Source organism: Grammomys surdaster, unplaced genomic scaffold, assembly GCF_004785775.1.
Source record: "Grammomys surdaster isolate TR1022 unplaced genomic scaffold, NIH_TR_1.0 174, whole genome shotgun sequence".
Classification (NCBI taxonomy): domain Eukaryota; kingdom Metazoa; phylum Chordata; class Mammalia; order Rodentia; family Muridae; genus Grammomys; species Grammomys surdaster.
Window position 1 is genome coordinate 272,456 of NW_021604622.1, and position 19,054 is coordinate 291,509.

Sequence of the window (19,054 nt, forward strand, 5' to 3'; positions counted from 1 at the left end):
CTCTCTCTCTCTCTCTCTCTCTCTCTCTCTCTGACAAATTCTGCCCCTGTATGCAGTTCTCTTTGGCAGTGTTAATCTCACCAGCTGGGAATAAGACCACTACTCTGGCTTGCTTCATTCCCAGGTTCCCAGAAAATGGCCACGAATATCATCTTTCAGAGGCTTAAAAAGGCAACCCCACAAGTCCAATCAAGGTTCAATCAGGGACAAGCATATATCCTGACATATTTCCTGTTTACTTACCTGTGCCTACCTGTGATCAACACATCTGGTACAGTTAGGTCAAACAAACTTGTTTAGGGGAGTGAAAACACTTGGCTTGTTATCTTCCTTAAACAACAGCCTCCAGCGATTTTGGGAGATCTGTCCTTGAGGAAGGGACTTTTTTTTTTTTTTTTTTTGTGAATCTCTTAGGCACAGTAATTAAACTGATTAACTGATTGTCACAGCAGGTACGCCATGGCTGCCGAATCATCAAAATTTTGGGATCTTTACTTTTATAGCTTCACACAAAACTTTCTCAGAGCCTCTTGCCTTCTCAAAGCCCTCATTAGCGACCCCTCTTCCACACATTTTTTGGGCCCAGCAACTCTCTGAAGCCTATGGATAAGAATCCAGTCTTGGCCTCCTTCATGCATCTAAGATAGCATCATACTGAGAAACCTGCTAAGTGTGGCTATCAACACGGGATGAATCGATTGAAGCACATTAGCAGCTGCTTTTGTTTGCCATTGCCTTCTAGGAAGAGAAAACCCTCTTAGTCTTTTTCCTTTCAGAATCTAGAAGCTAAGCTGGGTGGAGCCTTAACCATGTTCCAGTGCAGAGCAGGCCTGGCCACAGTGGTGCTTAACTCCTGAACCATTCTAGCCTCTCTTTCGATGCAAGCCTTACTGGAACATTCCCAATGATCCTTTTCTTGCCAAACTGTATATTTTGTATTTCTCTGTGTCTCTTTTCTATTATAGATCTGAAGCATTATCAATAAAAGCCATGTCACAGACTCAATGTTCCATAGTCTTGAAATTTTATTCACCAAAGAAACTATTCTGTTACTTTAAAAACTTACCCTTAGGCAAGTTCTTTGGATCAAAGCTTAAGGCCATTCAATTCTTTGCCCAAATATCATAAGGAAGGGCTTGGAGCCCAGTGGCTAATTGTGTTCCTCTCTGAAACCTCTTGAGTTGGGCCTCCACAGTCCATATTGCTCTCAGAATGGCTATCTTTCAGGCTTATATTAGGATTACCTTTTAAGCTCTGCTTAAAGTATTCAGCTGCTGTTCTAGTCCAAATCTCCACAGCCTCCTGCATCCTTCCTCAAGGCAACACAGTCAAGTGCTTCACAGCATCCGCCCACTCTGGTACCAACTTCTGGATTCATTGCTTCACTGTGGCCGTGATAAAATACAATGATCCAAAGCAATTTATGGAAGAAAGAACTTATTTTTTGGCTTACAGTTCCAGAGGGGTAAAAAACAATTTTTTATGGCAGTGTCTCCCTGACATTGGAGAGGCTGAGAATCCAAAGAATTCTTGGATGTCCTATGATGAAGCTGAGTGCACTGGATCGCTGTGTTTTTCTCCTGAGGTTTTCTTAGCACCTTAACATGACTCTCAGTTTCATTCTTTCTGACTGTGTAACTCATACATTTTCATTTTCTCCTATGAAAAACATAATAGGAAAAAAATCTGATTCATTTTAATGTACTACTTAAACAAAATCAAGTAAACAGTATTGCTTCGAAGGAATTTGAAAATATTAAGTTAACACAAGAAGCAGATCAAGTCACAATGCTAGTAAAATAATACTTAGCTTTGCAAATTTATATGAAACTTGAGATAAGTTTGGTTTATTTGTTTTTCTTACTGGAGGACAAATGTTTGAAAGACTTTTCCCTCCTACTGCTTAAAGGACTATTGTATAAAATGAGGCACTCAATGCATTTTTGTAGCTGCCTCACACCACAGAGATAAAACTCCTGCTACTAGTTAAGCCGGTTAGACAACATATGAAAACAAGTCTTCAGATGCCCTGGATTTTCATCCTGGAAGAACATGCTGCTAATCACAAGGGAAGGGTGTCTTATCTTTCAGTAAAGGCAGGAGCTACGACATTATATTTCAGGAGAATGAAAATGAAATCTCTCAAGCGGAAACATCGTGACTACAATCCAACAGGCTGCATTTACCTGGTGAAGGACACTTCAACCTACAACCTCAGAACACAGCACTTTCCTTGTTTCCTTTCTTTTTAAAGTCTTTGAATTTAGTTTTTCCAGTTTTTTAAGAGTGCAAAAGTTAAGTGGTGCAAGATTTCACAAGGAAAAGTCTCACGAATGTGGAATATTTGTTAGAAACTGCCTTTCAGCTTATTGAGGAAGGCAGTTCTGCAATTGCAGGCCAATAATTGCAATAATAATTGCAGGATTAGAAGTTCTGGTCCAACCTGGACTACAGAGTGCATTTAAGGCTCAGCTGGGCAATTTAAAAATAGAAGAGGATATATACTTCATTGGTTGAGTGCTCATGCAGGTGGCCTTAGATCAGTCCCCAGTCCCCACACCCACACAAATGGGAGAGGGAAATGATCCTACTAATCAGAAATATAAAAGAATTGGAATTTTTACATGCAAGGTAAAAATTAAAGTGGCTTTTGTAGAATCGGGAAAAATATTGGTAGAAAATAAACACTCTTTCCAAGTTGAACTGATGTCTTACACATTGTTGAGCAGGGGTAAAATTAAGCTGTGGACTCATCAAAAAAGCAGTCTGCCTTTCCCTTCTGACTGTGTAGTAGGGAGGCTGGTTTTGCTTTCTTTTTCTTTTTTTTTTTCTTCCAGGAACCTTAATTCCACAGAATACAAAATTTAAAATACCCATCTTCCTCATCTAGGAGCAACAGAATGTGACCAGCCAAGAAGAATGAGTCAGATGACCACACATTACATTGCCAGTGCTTTTTTTTTTAAGTCCTTCCTTTTCACATGACCCTGAAGGGGAAAAAGTGGAAGAGCAACTGTAGTGCTAGCTTTTGTTGTTCCTTCCATAAATTCCCAACACAACAGCTGTCACGTACTGTTAGGACTAGCCGTGAAACCTCAGTGTGAACATTTAAACTCTTCACAGATTACTAAAATGTGCCCCAAAAGATCTAGGATTACTGAGTTCACTTCTCCTATGTTTAATTTGATGTTTTATATCCACGTTAAAACCATAATCTTTACAGGAGACATTTTTGTGTTAAGGGAGTACTGAGGTAGTTGCTTTCCTGGACAGATTTTAAAATTACTTCTTCATTTGTTTTGCGCACATACAAATGTGTGCACATGCCAGAGTACATGTGAGGTCAGAGGAGGACTTTGCTGTAGTTGGTTCTTCCCTGCTACCATGTGGGTCCTGGGGATCAAATTGAGGTCACCAAGCCTGGAGGCAAGTGTCTTTACCATCTCACCAGGGCAGTAGACAGATTTTAATTAAATGAGACTGTTCATCCTTCAGTGCCTTAGTATACTTTTAAAGGAAGTTAAAGAGTCATTTATTGTCATGAGTTTTGTATCACCTCAGGTTTAAATCACTCTTCCAGGACTCCATGAGCTCTTAATCCAATAGAAGGACTTACTGGGCTTCCGAGTGGTCTTTTCACTCTGCTGTGAGCATAGATCGTCCTGAAGAAATTGGGTCCGTTGGGTGTCAGTCAAAAGATAAGGCTTGAGCCAGGCATGATTGCACATACTCTGGGATAGGTTGCCACAATAGAGAATAGTTAAAGGTCAGCCTGAGCCATACATAGAGTTTCAGTGGGATCTAAGAGATCTAGAGAGCCTTTCACAAACAAAACAAAACAGCAAAAACAAACTCCAATACTAAAACCTCCAACGAGATAAAGTTAATCCACCAACGAATTTTAGCTAAATTTAGTGCGAAGCATTTGTGTGTTCATTGTGTCCCAGAAGCCCTGCCTGGCTTTTCTCATACAAAACCACACCAGGAAGAACATTACAAGGTGAGGGGAATTATACAACATGGCCAAGGACGAGGAGGAGACAAACACTTCTGTGTTTATACCTGCTGTGTAATCTCTGGAATTGTTGGGACTCTGGTGCCAGGAAAATTCTGGAACGCAAACTAGGATGATGGGGAACAGGGGCCCAGTTCTAATCTTGTCCCTCTGTCGGTTAAGCAGATCAAGTCTCATGAGGGTCAGTCAGCACACTGCTAGGTTTCTGAGGAAACTAAGGGCAAAACCAGACTTGAGGAGAGTTGGGGGTGGTGGTGGTGGTTGAGAAATGTTAGAAATGTGAGCTGTCTAGACCTGGGAGGAGATCTTTATCAGTGACCCTTTGTACCTGTCCTTATTCCAGAGGGCGACTTGGAAAAGTTACTCATTCAGTAAGAGACTCTCCAGCTCCCTGGGAACCGAAACCCTGGTCGATGTCAAGCCTTGAGCCAGGGGAAGGCAGGCACTAGCGCCCCCTCCAGTCCGAGTGGAGCGCCCGCCGCTGCGGGTGTGCCCGCAGACGAACCCAGCACCTCCGGCCTGGGCACATCCCGTGGGGCTCACCACAGCGGTGCGGCGTATCCATTCCTAGCCGTGGGCCCCTCCCTGTCTCGCTTCTTGACAAGCCAGCGGGCGCCAAGGGGCGGCACCGCCCTGAGATCCCCAGGACGTCACTGACGCGCGGTCGAGCCTCCAGCCCGCCCCCCGGCTCGCCTTCCCTTCTCTCCTTAGCCGGTGACGCCGCCGCGGCCCCGGGGCAACCAGCACTCGCACGCACGCACTCCCGCGCGCGCCACCTCGCCACCTCCTCCCGCACCCGGGTCCGAAGATGGCGGCTCTCAAACTCCTGTCGTCCGGGCTTCGGCTCCGCGCCTCCGCCCGCAGCTCGCGGGGCGCCCTGCACAAGGTAAATGGAAGATGGAGGGGAAAGAGGAAGGCCACGCGCGGGAAAAGCGCGGGCGAGCCGCGAGCGGCGCGGACGTTCTTTGCCCTGCCCATCTCCACCGCCTCCAGCCGGGGATCTGGCGTCTTGCTTGGAGACGCTCGGGTCTCAGGCTAGCCCCGCAGCCGGCTGTCTGTCTGTCTGTCTGTCTGTCCGTCTGTCTGCCTATCTGTCCGTCTGTCTGTCTTTCTTTGCTTCTCCATCCGCTTCGCCGATGGGAGCGAGATGAAGGCAAGCTGTGCTTTTTGCAGCGCTGGAGAAGCGATCGGGGCTCTGTGCACCACAGCCACACAGCAACGCCTTAGAGACAGACTGCCGGCGTCCCGGGGACTCGCGTCCCTATCTCCTGCCACTCCTACGGACTCCAGGCTCCCCGCCGACGCCCTTGGGAAGGGGTCCCTGTGGCCGCCGCCCTAGCTAAGGGCGGGTTGGAGGAGCGGAGCGGAGATGGGCGGCGCGCCGAGGCATGCTCCCCCCACCTGAAGGAGCTGCTGGCGCCGGCTGAGGCCCAGAACCCGGGGCCGGGTTAACCGCTGCTGGCTCAAGTTCACCGCCAAGTGGGCGGATGCTGTGAGCGGCGGAGGCGGACTGCCGCTCCCCATCCTCCCCTTCCCTATATGGCGGTAGAAAGGGGAACCCGGACTGGAGCGCTTGTCACGGGGTGTTTTAGCCTGCCAAGCGGTTGGAAGCGGATGGAGGGCTGGCGGTGCTCAGCTGCAGTCTGCAGACGCCTCGGTCCTTTACTTTGAGCCCCTCCCTGTCCCCCTCAGATCCACATTAGAGACCTGTAATTTTCAAAGACTTAAAACAAACAAACAAACAAACACACCTTGACCTATAGAATGGTATCCAGAGTCACCCTTCTAGTGGATCAGCGGGTGGTGGGTGTTTTTACTTTTACATTGTAGAGCGTCTCACCTCTAAGCACACTATGGGGTTGGATTTCAATGTGGGACCAAGGAACTGAGTGCTGGATAAGAATTCTGCACCAGGAGGGTGGGTTCACCTTGGTGAGTTCATTTGCTCCTCTTCTTTGAACTTGCAAATGAAGCCTTTTCTTTGGAGAGGTTTCAAATTGTAGTGCTGAACTTAAGAAGAGTGCATTGCACAGGGCATGTACCTGCCCTGTGTGCTCTGAACTTTCCCTGTCGCTCATTTCCTTGCCTTCAATCTCTGAGTGTTAAGAAGCTAGAGAAGTCATCACACTACTCCCGCGTGTGCTAGGCTAGGGAATGGTTCAGAACTGAATCATTGCATTGTTAAATTCCTCATAGGAGGCATTTGGGTAATTGCATGCAGACTTGGATGTATAAAATATTATTAAAAGAGCACTTGACCACCAGCCAGCCTGCTGCAAGTGATGGAGCAGATGCAAAAACCAGGAAACAGGCATGTCCTTGGGCCAAGGTCAAAGACATTCTTTTGACAGTACATGTTTGCCTTAGTTTAATTTATTCATTTCTAGTCTACCCCACTTTCAATATAATCATTAAACCATTTCTCAAGCCAGCAAACCTCCAGGTGGATGAGCCATAATTATGGGTTTTGCTGTTTCTTATTAAAAAGTTCATGGCACAGTTCAAAGTTAGGCTTCTCGGGTATGACAAACGAAGGCCCGACTCCTGCTTTCTGGAGTGTTCTTCCAGCTCATGAATTGATTGGTCTTACTGCTTGCTTAGCGCTTAAGTCATCTGCCTCTGTTGAGTTGTAATACCTGTGCACTGGGACCATGGTATACATCAATCCTTTGTTTCCCTCAACATTGTATACTGCTCTGCAACGAATACTCATATAATATGTGCCTGAGAGAACCTGGTGGATATCTTAAGTAAGCTTGAACATTTTTCAGCTAAGTATAGCCAATATGTAAACTGAGATAGTTATTAAAAATGCTTTGGTGCTTTTGTTTTGGGAGATAGGATCTTGCTATGGGGGGCAGGAAGGCCTAGCACCTATGATTCTTTGACTTGAGCCTACAGAATTCTGAAATTACAGGTGTGTACTTATTTACCATGCTTAAAAAAACCTTTCTTCCCTCTCACCCTCTCCCTTGATCTTTCTTTATTTCCCTCCATCCTTGCTTCTTTCTCTCCCTCCCTCTCCCTCCCCTCCCCTTCCCTCCCCTCCCCTTCCCTCCCTCCCTCTCCCTCCCCTCCCCTTCCCTTCCCTTCATGGTGAACAAGTTAATTGTCTGAAGCTGTAGCATGACCTAGAATTACCTGGAGGCTTTAAAATCTGAATGCTAGGCCACACTGAAGTTTCTAGTTGGTAGGTCCTAAGTGGATCAATTCATGTTGAACATAGGCTGAGTCCTCTTGGCAGAGATGCCAAACTCCTCCTGGCAAGCTTGCATGCTATTCACCTGAATATCGCTGCCCTTTCCTCCTAACTGGTTTTCCTTTCCGACTTCTCTTCCCGATTTTGTTTACCAAACTTCCATTCAAAGGTAGGCCATATCAACCTTTCTGTGTCATGATTTCTTTTTAACAGTCGTGAGGTGACATTTAGACACCACTTAAGTGTATAGTTCTTTATCACTCTATCATTAAGGTAATACTTATATTTAAACAAACAAACAAACAAGCAAAGAAAAACGCAGCATTTGGGGCCAGTGAGATGGTACCGCATGAAGACTTATAACCCAAGTTCAATCTCTAGGACTTACATGGTAGAAAGAAAGAACTGACTACTTCTGGTTGTCCTGTCCTCTAACCTCCAGAGGTTCACTGTGGCACATCCCTTCCCTGCCCAGATACAAACAGATGCCCACACGCGTGCGCACGCGCACACACACACACACACAAACACACAGACACAAAGACACACTCTTTCTCTCTCTCTCTGTTCTCTCTCTCCCTCTCCCTCTCCCCCTCCGTCTCTCTCTCTCTCTCTCTCTGTATACACACATACACACACACACACACACACACACACATATTTTTCACTAAGTTCCTTGTTGGATGACAAGGAAGAGAGATGTAGTGAATGGTTAGGAAGTCCGGATGAAATTTAGGTTCCACCGTGGAGTAAGCCTTCAGCAGTTCGATGTAAGAAATTGAAGATTAAATGGAAATGTCAGTGGGAGAAACATTACAGAGAAAAACATTTTGCACCCCAAGAATTTTGTTTCTTTCATCAAAATCCTTAATCATTGTGTTCCTCACTCAATTTTAATATCAGAAATTAGTACCAATAATAAAATGGGGTTCTGCTGAAGATAGGAGAGTGGACCCGTAAGATGCTTTGTGACTAAAAGCTTGGTTAAAATACCCCAGAGTAAGTAGATGTTTTAATTGTTCATGTTATTGTCCCATATTCTGGTGCTGGGATTGCATTATCCTGCTGGGGCTCAAACCCAGCATTCTGTTCACACTGGGGAATCCCTCCACCAATGCATTTGGTTTTAGCAAACCCCACTTCATTTATAAAATATATTAGAAGAGGTTAATTAGGTGTAAAGAGCCTCTTTGAACTTGCCTGTTTAAGGAAGAAAGGTAGATGTTATCAGCAAACACTTACTCCTAGTTTCCAAATCTTAGGAATTAGTGCCAGCGACACTGATATTTCTTGACTCTCAGGGACACAGTGTGAGTAAAAGAGCTGGTGTGTGTATGTGTGTGTGTGTGTGTGTGTGTGTGTGTGTGTGTGTGTAAGACAGAAAAGGTAAAAGCTTCCTTTAAGGGCCTGCCTTGCAGATCCTAAGGTTTTGAGGATCCTCTGGTGCAGTTAGCCACGGGCATTGGGTTTCCTCCTTGCCTCACTGTTTTCACTTGATTCCTGGCTTGCCAAGTAATCTCTTAATATGCAGACTGGCAAACTGGCTTGCAGTTCAGATGAATGAGTTGCTGGATAGTGGTGTGCGTTGTAGTCCCAGCTACTTGGGATTGAGACAGGAGAGTTGCTTAAGCCCAGGACTTTGAGACTAGCCAGACCCACATAGTAAGATATTGTCAAGGGGAAGAAAGAATGAAAGGAATGAGCTTTGAAGGAACGGAAAGGATTCATAAAGCTGCTTTGAAAATCTTCAACAGATATAACCCGCATGAACCATCTGCTATGGTGATGGGCATGCCACAAATTTTCTGTGTGAAATCATTGATGTGGCAGGGGCTGGCAGGGAGCGTGAGGTTAAACATTAAGCTCCAATAGTTAACGGCTTGGTTCTGCTGTCTTCGAAGGGAGTGGATAAAAGGTGTTATTTCCCAAAGGAGGGTGACATCCCTAGGTGTGTCTGTAGTCAGGCACACAGCTTCATTCTAACTGTGTCTTTGGGAGGCAATTGACAGTTGTCATCTTTAGCCCTCTGCAAGCTCCTCACCTGACTTTGACCAAAATAGCACCTCTCTACAGAGACATACTTAGTGGTTACATAATTTTGACACATCTCTTCAGTCCTGACAGGAGGGCACTTTCACCCTCAGGAATATTCAAGAAAACACTGCAGCTAGGTGGGTTTTTTTTAATTGTACTTTTTTTTTACAATGTCTTTTCATATAGGACTTGATAAGTTTGTATGCACCACATGCATGCACGCATGTGTCTGTTAAGGTTAGACATCACTGCATCCTTTGGAACCACAGTTACAGACATTGGGGCCCTTGAAACTGCAGTTTCAGACAGTTGTGTGTGCCACCAGATGTTCATGCTGGGAAGTGAACTGAGGACTCTGCAACAGTGAGTGCTTTTAACCACGGAGCCACCTCTCCAGCCTACCTACTGATTTTGAATTTTAGTTGTATAGGTATTTTGTAACAATCCCACATCTGTTGAACCCAAGGCCTTTTGCCTATTAGGCAAGAACTCTGCTACTGAACTATACCTGCAGTGTAACTTCCACCTTCTGAAATATTTCTAAAAAGTCTATTTCCTGTCTTCTTTCCCTCCTTCCCTCCCTCCCTCCCTCCCTCCCTCCCTCCCTCCCTCCCTCCCTCCTTCTCTCCCTCCCTCCTTCCCTCCCTCCCTTCCTTCCTTCTTCCTCCTTCCTTCCTTCCTTCCTTCCCTCCTTCCCTCCCTCCCTCCCTCCCTTCCTTCCTCCTTCTTTTCTTCCAGTCTCTCTTTTTTCCTAAGAAGTTCAGAGAGGGATAAGCACTGGGTAATTAGTGCTGACTGCTAATTAGTACTAGGACAATGCTAATTATCAGCTGCTACAAAGGGATGTGATTCTTGCTAAGTGTGTGGCTGTGTGCTTCTGCTTCTGAACCTTCAAAGGCTCCCAGCGCACACAGGGGAGCCAAAGTCGTCTTCTAGCATGCTCTGTGGAATTCCACAAAGAAGCAGTCCAAGGTGACCTCACCTTTCAGACTCTCTGCATGTAGAGGAACTCTTTCTTCCTTATGCTGATGAAGCCTGGGCTCTTTTTCCCAAGACAGAGATAATGACCGTAGAGTTACACATTATAGAATAGCGTTCTCATAAAGGTTTGTTGCATGTAAATGACAAAGTAGAACAATAGAGCATTTTCAGAAGACGTGGAAGAGCAAGGACTGTGTGACAAGAAGCCAAAACCCAAGACTAGTTGCTCTGTTCTTTCTTACAATTTGGATCATTTTGCCTGTGCCATGGTCCCTCTGGTGGTGGAATTGCAGGCACTGACCACCATGTCTATATTCAGGCTATCATATTTCTGAGACTCAGTCACTCACTCACTCACTCACTCACTCTCAAACACACACTCTCTCTGTCTGCCTCCCCCCCCTCTCGTGTGTGTGTGTGTGTGTGTGTGTGTGTGTGTGTGTGTGTGTTTAAAACAGAAACAAATCCATACTAGTTGAAGACAGGAAGAGAAGACCGTCCTTTGTGGTTAAGCCCTTTCAAAGCCCTTGTCTCTCCCTCTACTTGTGTCCCAGGCTTTGGGGCAGTGTGCAAACTCCTGACCCGACCTTGACCAAAATAGAAACTTAAAGGAATGAAAGGCACATGGTCATGTGTGTAACCTCAACCATTTTTGTTCATTTGACTTTCATTCAATTCAGATCCCATAAATAGTCTTTTGTGCTAATTGATAGGTACTTAAAACATTTTTAGAGGAATAAAAGAATGATAGACTTTGACAATCTCAGGTCGTAGCTGCCTGAAATGCTGTTGAGTAGTCCAGTGGGTGGGACGTTATAGCTGGGCTTGACTGTCAGGGCACAGCCGTTCCTCTCTCCACTCCTTCAGGTTAAATATATAGTGGGAATAAAGTGAAGTATTGTTAATATGAGTCATTAGTTTCCTAGAACCCATTTCCTCCTTGTCTCTTGTCCATATTGTGAATATAGGGCAATAAGTTACTGATTTTATGAATCCTCACACAATGACTCATTTGAGGCCCATCTCACTTGCTAGAACAGACATCTTAGCCTGAGTACTTATGAAAGAAGTTTATTTAGTTTCATGGTTAAACAGAGACTAAAAGTCCTCGATTCAGTGATTGCCTCTGGCAAAAGCATTGTGTTGCTTTATAACATGTCAGAGGAGCAGAGGGACAAGCAGGAGTGTGCAGGAGAGGTAGCCTCGCTTTAGAAAACCCTCACCTCGACAGTCAGCAATTCAGTGCAGTAAGAATTCCTGCGAGAATGGACCCTGTAGCATCAATACCTTTGTGCAGGCTCTGACACCTCACGAAAGTCCTACTGCCTCTCAACACCGTTCCACGGGGATCCAGTTCTGACATGGGCTTTGGAGGTGACAAAAACCATCTACAGAGCACAGTGGGCCCAAATAGTTCACTGGTGTGACCAACTAAGACCTCCGTGTAGTGTGGTCTACTACCTTTTCTCCATCTTCCATAATAGTATCATAAGGAAGGGCGTCCTCTGGTGTGCTTTTCATCACTTCTCTTTAGAGTTTCCCTATCACCTGGAACTGACCACACTGTACCACACTCTCCCCAGACAGCAGTAGTCACACCATCATATAGATTAGATAGACAGTGTAGAATTGGGCATAGGTAGGGTCTTAGTGTTTGTGGATAGAATGGAAAGCTAGATTACTATTAGAAATTGTGATTAATGTCACTAATATTGTGAATTTGCATCCCAGGATGTGATGTGAGTTATTTTTTTTTTCATTCTTTTTTGGGTTTTCAAGACACGGTTTCTCTGTGTAACCCTGGCTGTCCTGGAACTCACTTTGTAGACCAGGCTGCCTCTATGTCTGCTTCCTAAGTGCTAGGATTAAAAGCATACGCCACCATGCCCCACACCTACTTTTATTCTTGGGGGGGGGGCAGGCTAGTCACAAATGACACAGTTGGATTTTTCCTTTGTAATAAAAAGATGTGGATCCAAGGGACCCTGGTGAAAATCTGTAACTAGAGCGTGCCTATCCTGTCAAAGATAAACCATTTAAGGCCCAACTCTTTACAGATAGAATCGTGTCAGAGAAACAAATCACTGTTAATCACTGTTAGAGAAACAGAGTAAAATGATAGTTGCAGAAGTTAGAAGTTGAAGGAGTTGAGAAGATGTTGGTCAAAGGATTCAATGTTTCAGTTAGATAGGAGGACTAAGCTGAGGAGATCTATTCTATGTCATGGTGAGCATCCATAACAGTGATTATACTTGAAAACTCTGAGTAGTTGTGAGATGCTCTTACCACAAAAGAACGTGTGAGGTAATGCCGTGTTAGAAGACTCCAGTTATTCATTTTGTAAGGAACACATGTATCAGAATGTGATGCTACATACTATAGACTTACAGTTTTGTCAATTAAAATGTAAAATGTGTAAAGTCGAGTTGCAAATGAGTGTTTACTGGAGATGTTTTCAATGTTTCAGGGATGTGTCTGCTACTTTTCTGTCAGTACTCGTCACCACACCAAATTTTACACAGATCCAGTGGAAGCTGTAAAAGATATTCCGAACGGTGCAACCTTGCTGGTTGGCGGTAAGTAATGGGACTGTTTTCCTCTTGATGGTAATACTCATAGGTTTTAGGAAAATCATTAGATACAGTGGTATAGATTCAAAGTGCCAATTATTTAACATTTAGCTCTGACATATTTACTGTCTTATTTATGACACACCACAACACCTATCATAGTCTCTTCCTATGATTAGCACTTTACTACAGTACTTTTCCTTCCCCTTTTTCTAATTATAATTGAAAGCTGGAAGTTTGAACTTCAGGTATCTTATCAAGAACTATGATGGATACCTACATCCTTGGGAATTCTGGTGGACTTGAAACACGTGCCTCATCTTGTTAGCGACCCTAGCCACTCTTTATTGTTCCTATTTGTTGAGCTGGAGAGCAGAGGGTCTTTGCATTGTTGAGCCTCCTATATTCTGTTTCTGTTACTTCTTTCGGATGTCTTTTGTAGTCACTGCCTCAGATTTACCACATAATTTCCTGATTCTTGTATATAGAATCAAGTTTTATTTTCGAACTGTTCTTTACTGAATGTCTATCTTAAATCCAACACTTTTGGAAAAATTTTAAAGATGTAAAAAAGCGAAATTTATTGTCTTAGTGCTCTAGTTCTGTAAAGTATACTAACACAGATGTATAAAAGTGAATGTTTAAATAAACAACTGGATATGGTTTGAATTATGAAGAGGGAAAATAGTACACATGCTGTATGTGAACTGATTACTTTTGGCCTCACCTTGTCAAATGTAAAGGAATTTTAATCCAGCAACATGGCTACTCTGGTAGGAGATCACATCCAAAGACCTAGGTCTGTGTGATCTGTCTGAAATATAGACTCCTAAAATTGATATCTAATTGAGGAGCAGACAAAGTGCTGAATCAGAGAAAGATTTGACAAAATGAGTCAGACTTAGGAGGATAGACAGGAAAGAAAAGATACTTAGGAGTAGTGCAGGGAGAGAGGTGGGGTAGAGTCCAGTTGAGTTAAGTTCAGTTGAATGACTTGAGTTCAGTGTAGTTAAGTTGAATGCAGTTGAGTTCAGTTAAGTTTGGTGCAGTTTACTTGAATGAGTTGAGTTCAGTTGAATTTAGTGCAGTTTCGTTGAATGTGGTTGAGTTAAGTTTTCAATTCCTTTCAGCCATGCAGACAGTATAGTCAGTGCAGTTTAGTTCATGGAATTCAGAGGCAGTTTTTCCAAACAGCAATTCAGTCAGAAGCCGAGAGAAGCCATTTTGAATCAGTCTGCTCGGAGTGGAGTTTGAGACAGAAGAGCTGAGTTGAAACAGCCAGCCAGAGTTCAGAAAGAGCTAGATAGTGTTTATTATGCAGTAAGACTTGGAGGCTGAAACATTCTGCCCCTAGGTTAGCAGATGGGAGGATGGAAAGCTGAAGCCTTGAAGGTCTGGACTTGCAGAAGATTAGATTGTGCAGAGGCTTAAAAGTTCTAGGCCTAGGCCTAGGGATAGTTAGAAATGCTCTGGGCTCAGCCTAAGCCATGTATTTGTAAAGCTTGGTTATGACTCTCATCCTATCCCTTCCTCTGAGGAAGTAAAACCAACATTTACAGTCAAAGCCTTTACAGTGGTTTCTGGTGATATATAATGGTTTGAAATACTGAGATCCAGTTACATTATTGACAGCTGTTTATTGAGTTGGTAAGATATAGTTGTATATTTGCTGTTGTACTTCTAACAGCATGCTTTATGCTTTTTCTCTTCTATCAAGGATAGAGTACACATCTTCAAAGAACATTATATGGAACACCTTGTTTCCCTTTTGTGCTTTGCAGGTTTTGGGCTGTGTGGTATTCCAGAGAATCTTATAGGAGCGTTACTGAAGACTGGAGTGAAAGATCTAACGGCAGTCAGCAACAATGCGGGGTGAGTGGACTTCTGAAATGACTAGCTAGAAAGAAATGCCAGTTTTAAGATAATGCTGAATAGTTTATCATCGATCAGAGATGAAACCCCTAGTGTACTATACAATTTCAAGAGGTCAACCCTAAACACATGTATACTCAAGAAACACCAAATAAACTCAAGTAGGATCTGTCTGCCTGCCTATCTATCTATCTATCTATCTATCTATTATCTATCTATCTATCTATCATCTATCTGCAACAGTTACAGAAGAAGAGGTCATGAATCTAAGAGGAAGTTGGGGAAGGAGAAGAGAAAGGGGAAGGGAGAAGCTGGATGGTGGGAGGTAGAAATAATGTAAATAATGAACTCATATATGCAACTATAAAAATATTAAAAATCTATCAGTGAAATTAATTTTGCCTCCAAGAGTAATACATTCAGTCATCAGAAGGTAGCAACTAGCCGGATGTGGTAGCACATGACTGGAATCCCATCACTAAGGACACAGGGGAGGATAATAAATCCAGTACCAGCATGGTCTCTGTGCCAGCAGCAAGATCCCTTCTCATGAAACGGAAAAGTGGGTAGTAATGGCAAGAGTGAAAGTTTCTTGTTTTATTTTTGTTTCTTAGCCGGTAGCACTGTGATTGAACTTATGCCCTTGGGTGTGTTAGGCAAATGATTCACTCTGGGCTCCTTTTTGTACTTTTGATTTTGATATAAGGGCTCACTAAATTGCCCAGGCTAGCCCTGGGCTTTCTCTGTAGCCCAAGTGGATCATAAATTAATGAATTTCCTGACTTAGCCTGCAGAATTAGGTGGAGTTGCAGGCCTGTGCCACCAGGCCCAACAAAGTTACACTTGTTCAGGTATTTTTGATGCCACAATTCATGATCATAAGTGAAGGAGTTTCGATTTACCTTATATGAATATGTAAATTAATGGTTTATATCTTTATCTGATAAACTTGTATTTTTTTTGAAAAATGTAAAGTATTTTGTAAGTCAAAATAAAAGAATTTGAAGTTGGTCTTTATGTTCTTTGTCTTAGATGCTATTATGTATAAAGCAAGGTGGACATCAATTTGAAATCTGTTTCAAGTTCTTTCTTTTGGTTATATCATTACTCCAGATGCTATATAAAGACATGCATTGATCATAAAAAATGTTTTTGGTCTTGAATGGATCTGAAGGACATGCTGTCACCTTAGCAGCAGGATTGGAAATCAAATGGTTATAATAAGCCATTGTTTTAAAAAGACATGCATATGTTGGTACATTTGGTGATGTCAGAAAAAGCTATTTGTATGCAAAACAGTTAGCCATCTACCCTTTTCTGACAAATAGATGAATGACTTTAACTGTCTTAAGGTGTTTAAAAACGTAACTGAATTAGCAGTTTGGCTTATTAGTTTAAAGGCTTTGAGAATAAATAGTGTAGATTTCCTTGGAAGAGAGTGATGCTAAGAGTTAACTTGTAAAGACCTCATATTGTGGAAGAAACTGTAGAAGTCACTCTCAAAGTTTGGGGCACTTACCTTGTGTTGTGTGACACTTTTCAAAAGGAGATGTGAACAAATGTCTCCTCAAGTTGGATAGGGATCAGAAGGTAGACTAAGACAATTAATGATACCACTGGCATCTAGGCTTGAAGAATCCATGAGTTTATTGGAGTTATTTACAGAAATATGTGCAGGGGTTACTTTCCAGAACTTTCCAGACCATTCAACGGCATCTGTGTCACCAAAAAGCTCACTCTAGCATGAGTGATGGACCCATAAAAACTACAAGCCTGGAGCTCTCTCCCTGACTTGCAGGGAACCTGACAGGTTGGAGAGTCTTCTCAGCAGTTCTTAGTACTTACATAACCTTGGGGTGGAAGGGAACTTGTGAATCTGGTAAGTTTCAGGGACTCCCTGATCTTGCTAGTTATTTTTTTTCTCTTTAATATCCTGAATCTTAACAGTCTCTCTAAAACTTCCTGCATTTTAATGAACTTCCTTCCAATATGCGATGTTTCATTTCAGAGAAAATGGCTACCTAACAGTTTTGTTTGAGACATTAACTGTTGGCCTTGGTGAGATAAATGCTACTTTAGGTTCACACTTCTGAATATTTTGATATATTGACTAAAAGGATGAAAAGGCTGAGAATTTATTGATTTTTGATGAACTTCAGGTTATAAGGCAGTGTGAACCAAAAGTTTCACAGTAAACTATCTGTCAATCATTTAACTCAGAGCCAAGGGCAAAACGGGCATGTTATGGTATCAATGCTACTTTTTTTCCTGATAATATTATTTTGGGGTTATCGATGTAAAAGAGTGCGATATAGAAGAGTCCCTGCTTACCTGTGGGAGGTTCATTGGCAAATTCACTTAGTTAATATGTAAGCATGTGTACTTCTGATTTCTTATGTATCATACTAATCAAGATTAGGAGAATTTTGAGGGTGCAGTGAGTAGTCCCTCATTCAAAATAAAAATTTTAGTTATGTGCCAGAATCTTCAAACCTGGAGTTAAAAGCAAGTGGACTCTGCTTTGCAGTATTCCTTTTGTATTTCTACAGCCCAGCTCTGGTGACCTCATTGAGCAGATACTGGCCATGTTGTCTTGACTGTGAGCATTCTTTAGGGTTTTGTTGTTTTGTTTGGGAAGGGCTAATGATGTCCTGTGATGATGCACGTACTTGTGTTTACCTGCTTAGCTCATGAGACACTTTATTTGCATCATGGGATTAAATCTTACTTCCACGAATAACGCTTTTCTTTTTATACTTCTGATACTACCAGGGTAATTATAAAGTGTATGATTGAGATTAAAATGTGTTTCTAAATGAAAGCAAAGGAAGTAAAATTTCTCCAATGCTTACGTTTTTAAAATAATTATTTCCAGTAAGCAAAATTTTAGAAAGTAGATATTCAAGAGATTGTTTCGTTGTTTGTTTTGTATTGTTTCTTTGCCTCTTGAGTCAGGGATTCTTCGGTAGCCTTGGCTGTCGTAGAAGAACACCCTCTGTAGACTAGGCTGCCATTGAACTCAGAGATCTGTCTGCTTCTGCTTCTGTAGTGCTGGGATCTTAAGGTTTGTGGTACCACGGCTCGCTTCAAGAAGTTAAATTTCAGATTCAGAAATTAAGTATTTTTAGAAGATGGATGTCTTTTGTGCAGTATCATGTTAACACATCTCCATAGATTTTTGGCTTTAGTGTTCTTTTAACCACTAAAATGTCTAATTCTATAAAACCCAGAGTTTCCTTCCTTTAGATATTCTAGAGAAATGTTGGCTTATGGAGGTAAGCAGTACAATCTGTTGGAAACTCCGTTAGCATCACCTTCGATATCAAGGAGCAGAGAGGTTTTCCATGCTTGTTTTTCTATTTAGAAATGGCATCTCCCCATTTGCCGTAGGGTTCACATCTTTAGTCTTTGTATCCTGAGCTATTAGATGTTAGGGATGTAGTTACTTATTTTTATTTTTTTTATCATCGGTGATATTACTATTATATTAGACAATTGTGTTTGATGAGGTCATGCATTAGAGACACTCAGAAAGACACACTCTGTTTGTAAGTGATCTAATAGATCTTTCAAGGTCTAAGCACTAGCTTTTTATCTGGTCCAGTTGTTGAGACTCTTAGGCATCGCCTGGTAGCTATGCCAGGAGGCTAGTCTAAAACAAAGCAAAGGCCAAATACATAGTCAGCCCCAGAGCCAAGATCAACAAATACAGAAGGTCATCTTTAAACAGAGCCAAGTTAAAATGTGTAATGTGTTGCAAAAATAAACAGAGAGGTATGAAAGAGTGGTCAGAAAAACTTCAAAATCAATGAATGACCAGCTGTGTTTCAGTTTTTGGAATGGACTCTGTAGGCTTGGAGGGAGCTTCGGATATTTAAAATCACGGAAGCCAAATGGTCTGTATCCACCTTCATGGGTTATTTTCTGATTGTGATTTTATTAGTCATAGCTCTGGATATTATCCCTGGGTAGCTGAGGAGTTTCATAGCGGAATGAAACCAGCATGGCCCTTTAAATAACCCTGTAGATAATAACAGAAGGGTACTGTTGCCACTGGCCCATGGCTGTGCGTCCTTAAGAGAGGCAGCATTTAGAAGTTTTATACATAGAAGGAGGGGAAGAGAGCCCAAGTACTACAGATCCTGATATCACTGTTCTCTGGGCCCTAATCTCCCTGATTGTCCCTCCCCTAAGCTCAGCGCAAGCAGGAGGCAGAGGCAAGAGAGCACCTTGGTTCATGGTGTATGCTGGCCAGCCTGGCTACCAAACAGACTGGAAGCCAGCAGGGGATCCAGAGGGGAATACTCAGTGAGCTGGTCAGCATTAACTGTCAACTTGATGGCACCCATCATTCACTGGGGAGAGAATCTTAATGAGGAGTTA

The 19,054-nt window shown here is 42.8% G+C and overlaps 1 protein-coding gene across 1 annotated transcript in view; it reads left to right on the top strand.

The window, feature by feature from the left end:
- The first annotated feature begins 4,722 nt into the window (after window positions 1-4,722).
- Window positions 4,723-19,054, top strand: part of Oxct1 (3-oxoacid CoA-transferase 1) — a 120,632-nt gene continuing 106,300 nt past the window's right edge. Inside the window, exons 1-3 of the mRNA XM_028767552.1 lie at window positions 4,723-4,901; window positions 12,697-12,805; window positions 14,581-14,671. Coding sequence (XP_028623385.1) covers window positions 4,824-4,901; window positions 12,697-12,805; window positions 14,581-14,671 — 278 coding nt within the window. The 5' untranslated portion in view covers window positions 4,723-4,823. The remainder of the gene's footprint in view (window positions 4,902-12,696; window positions 12,806-14,580; window positions 14,672-19,054) is intronic.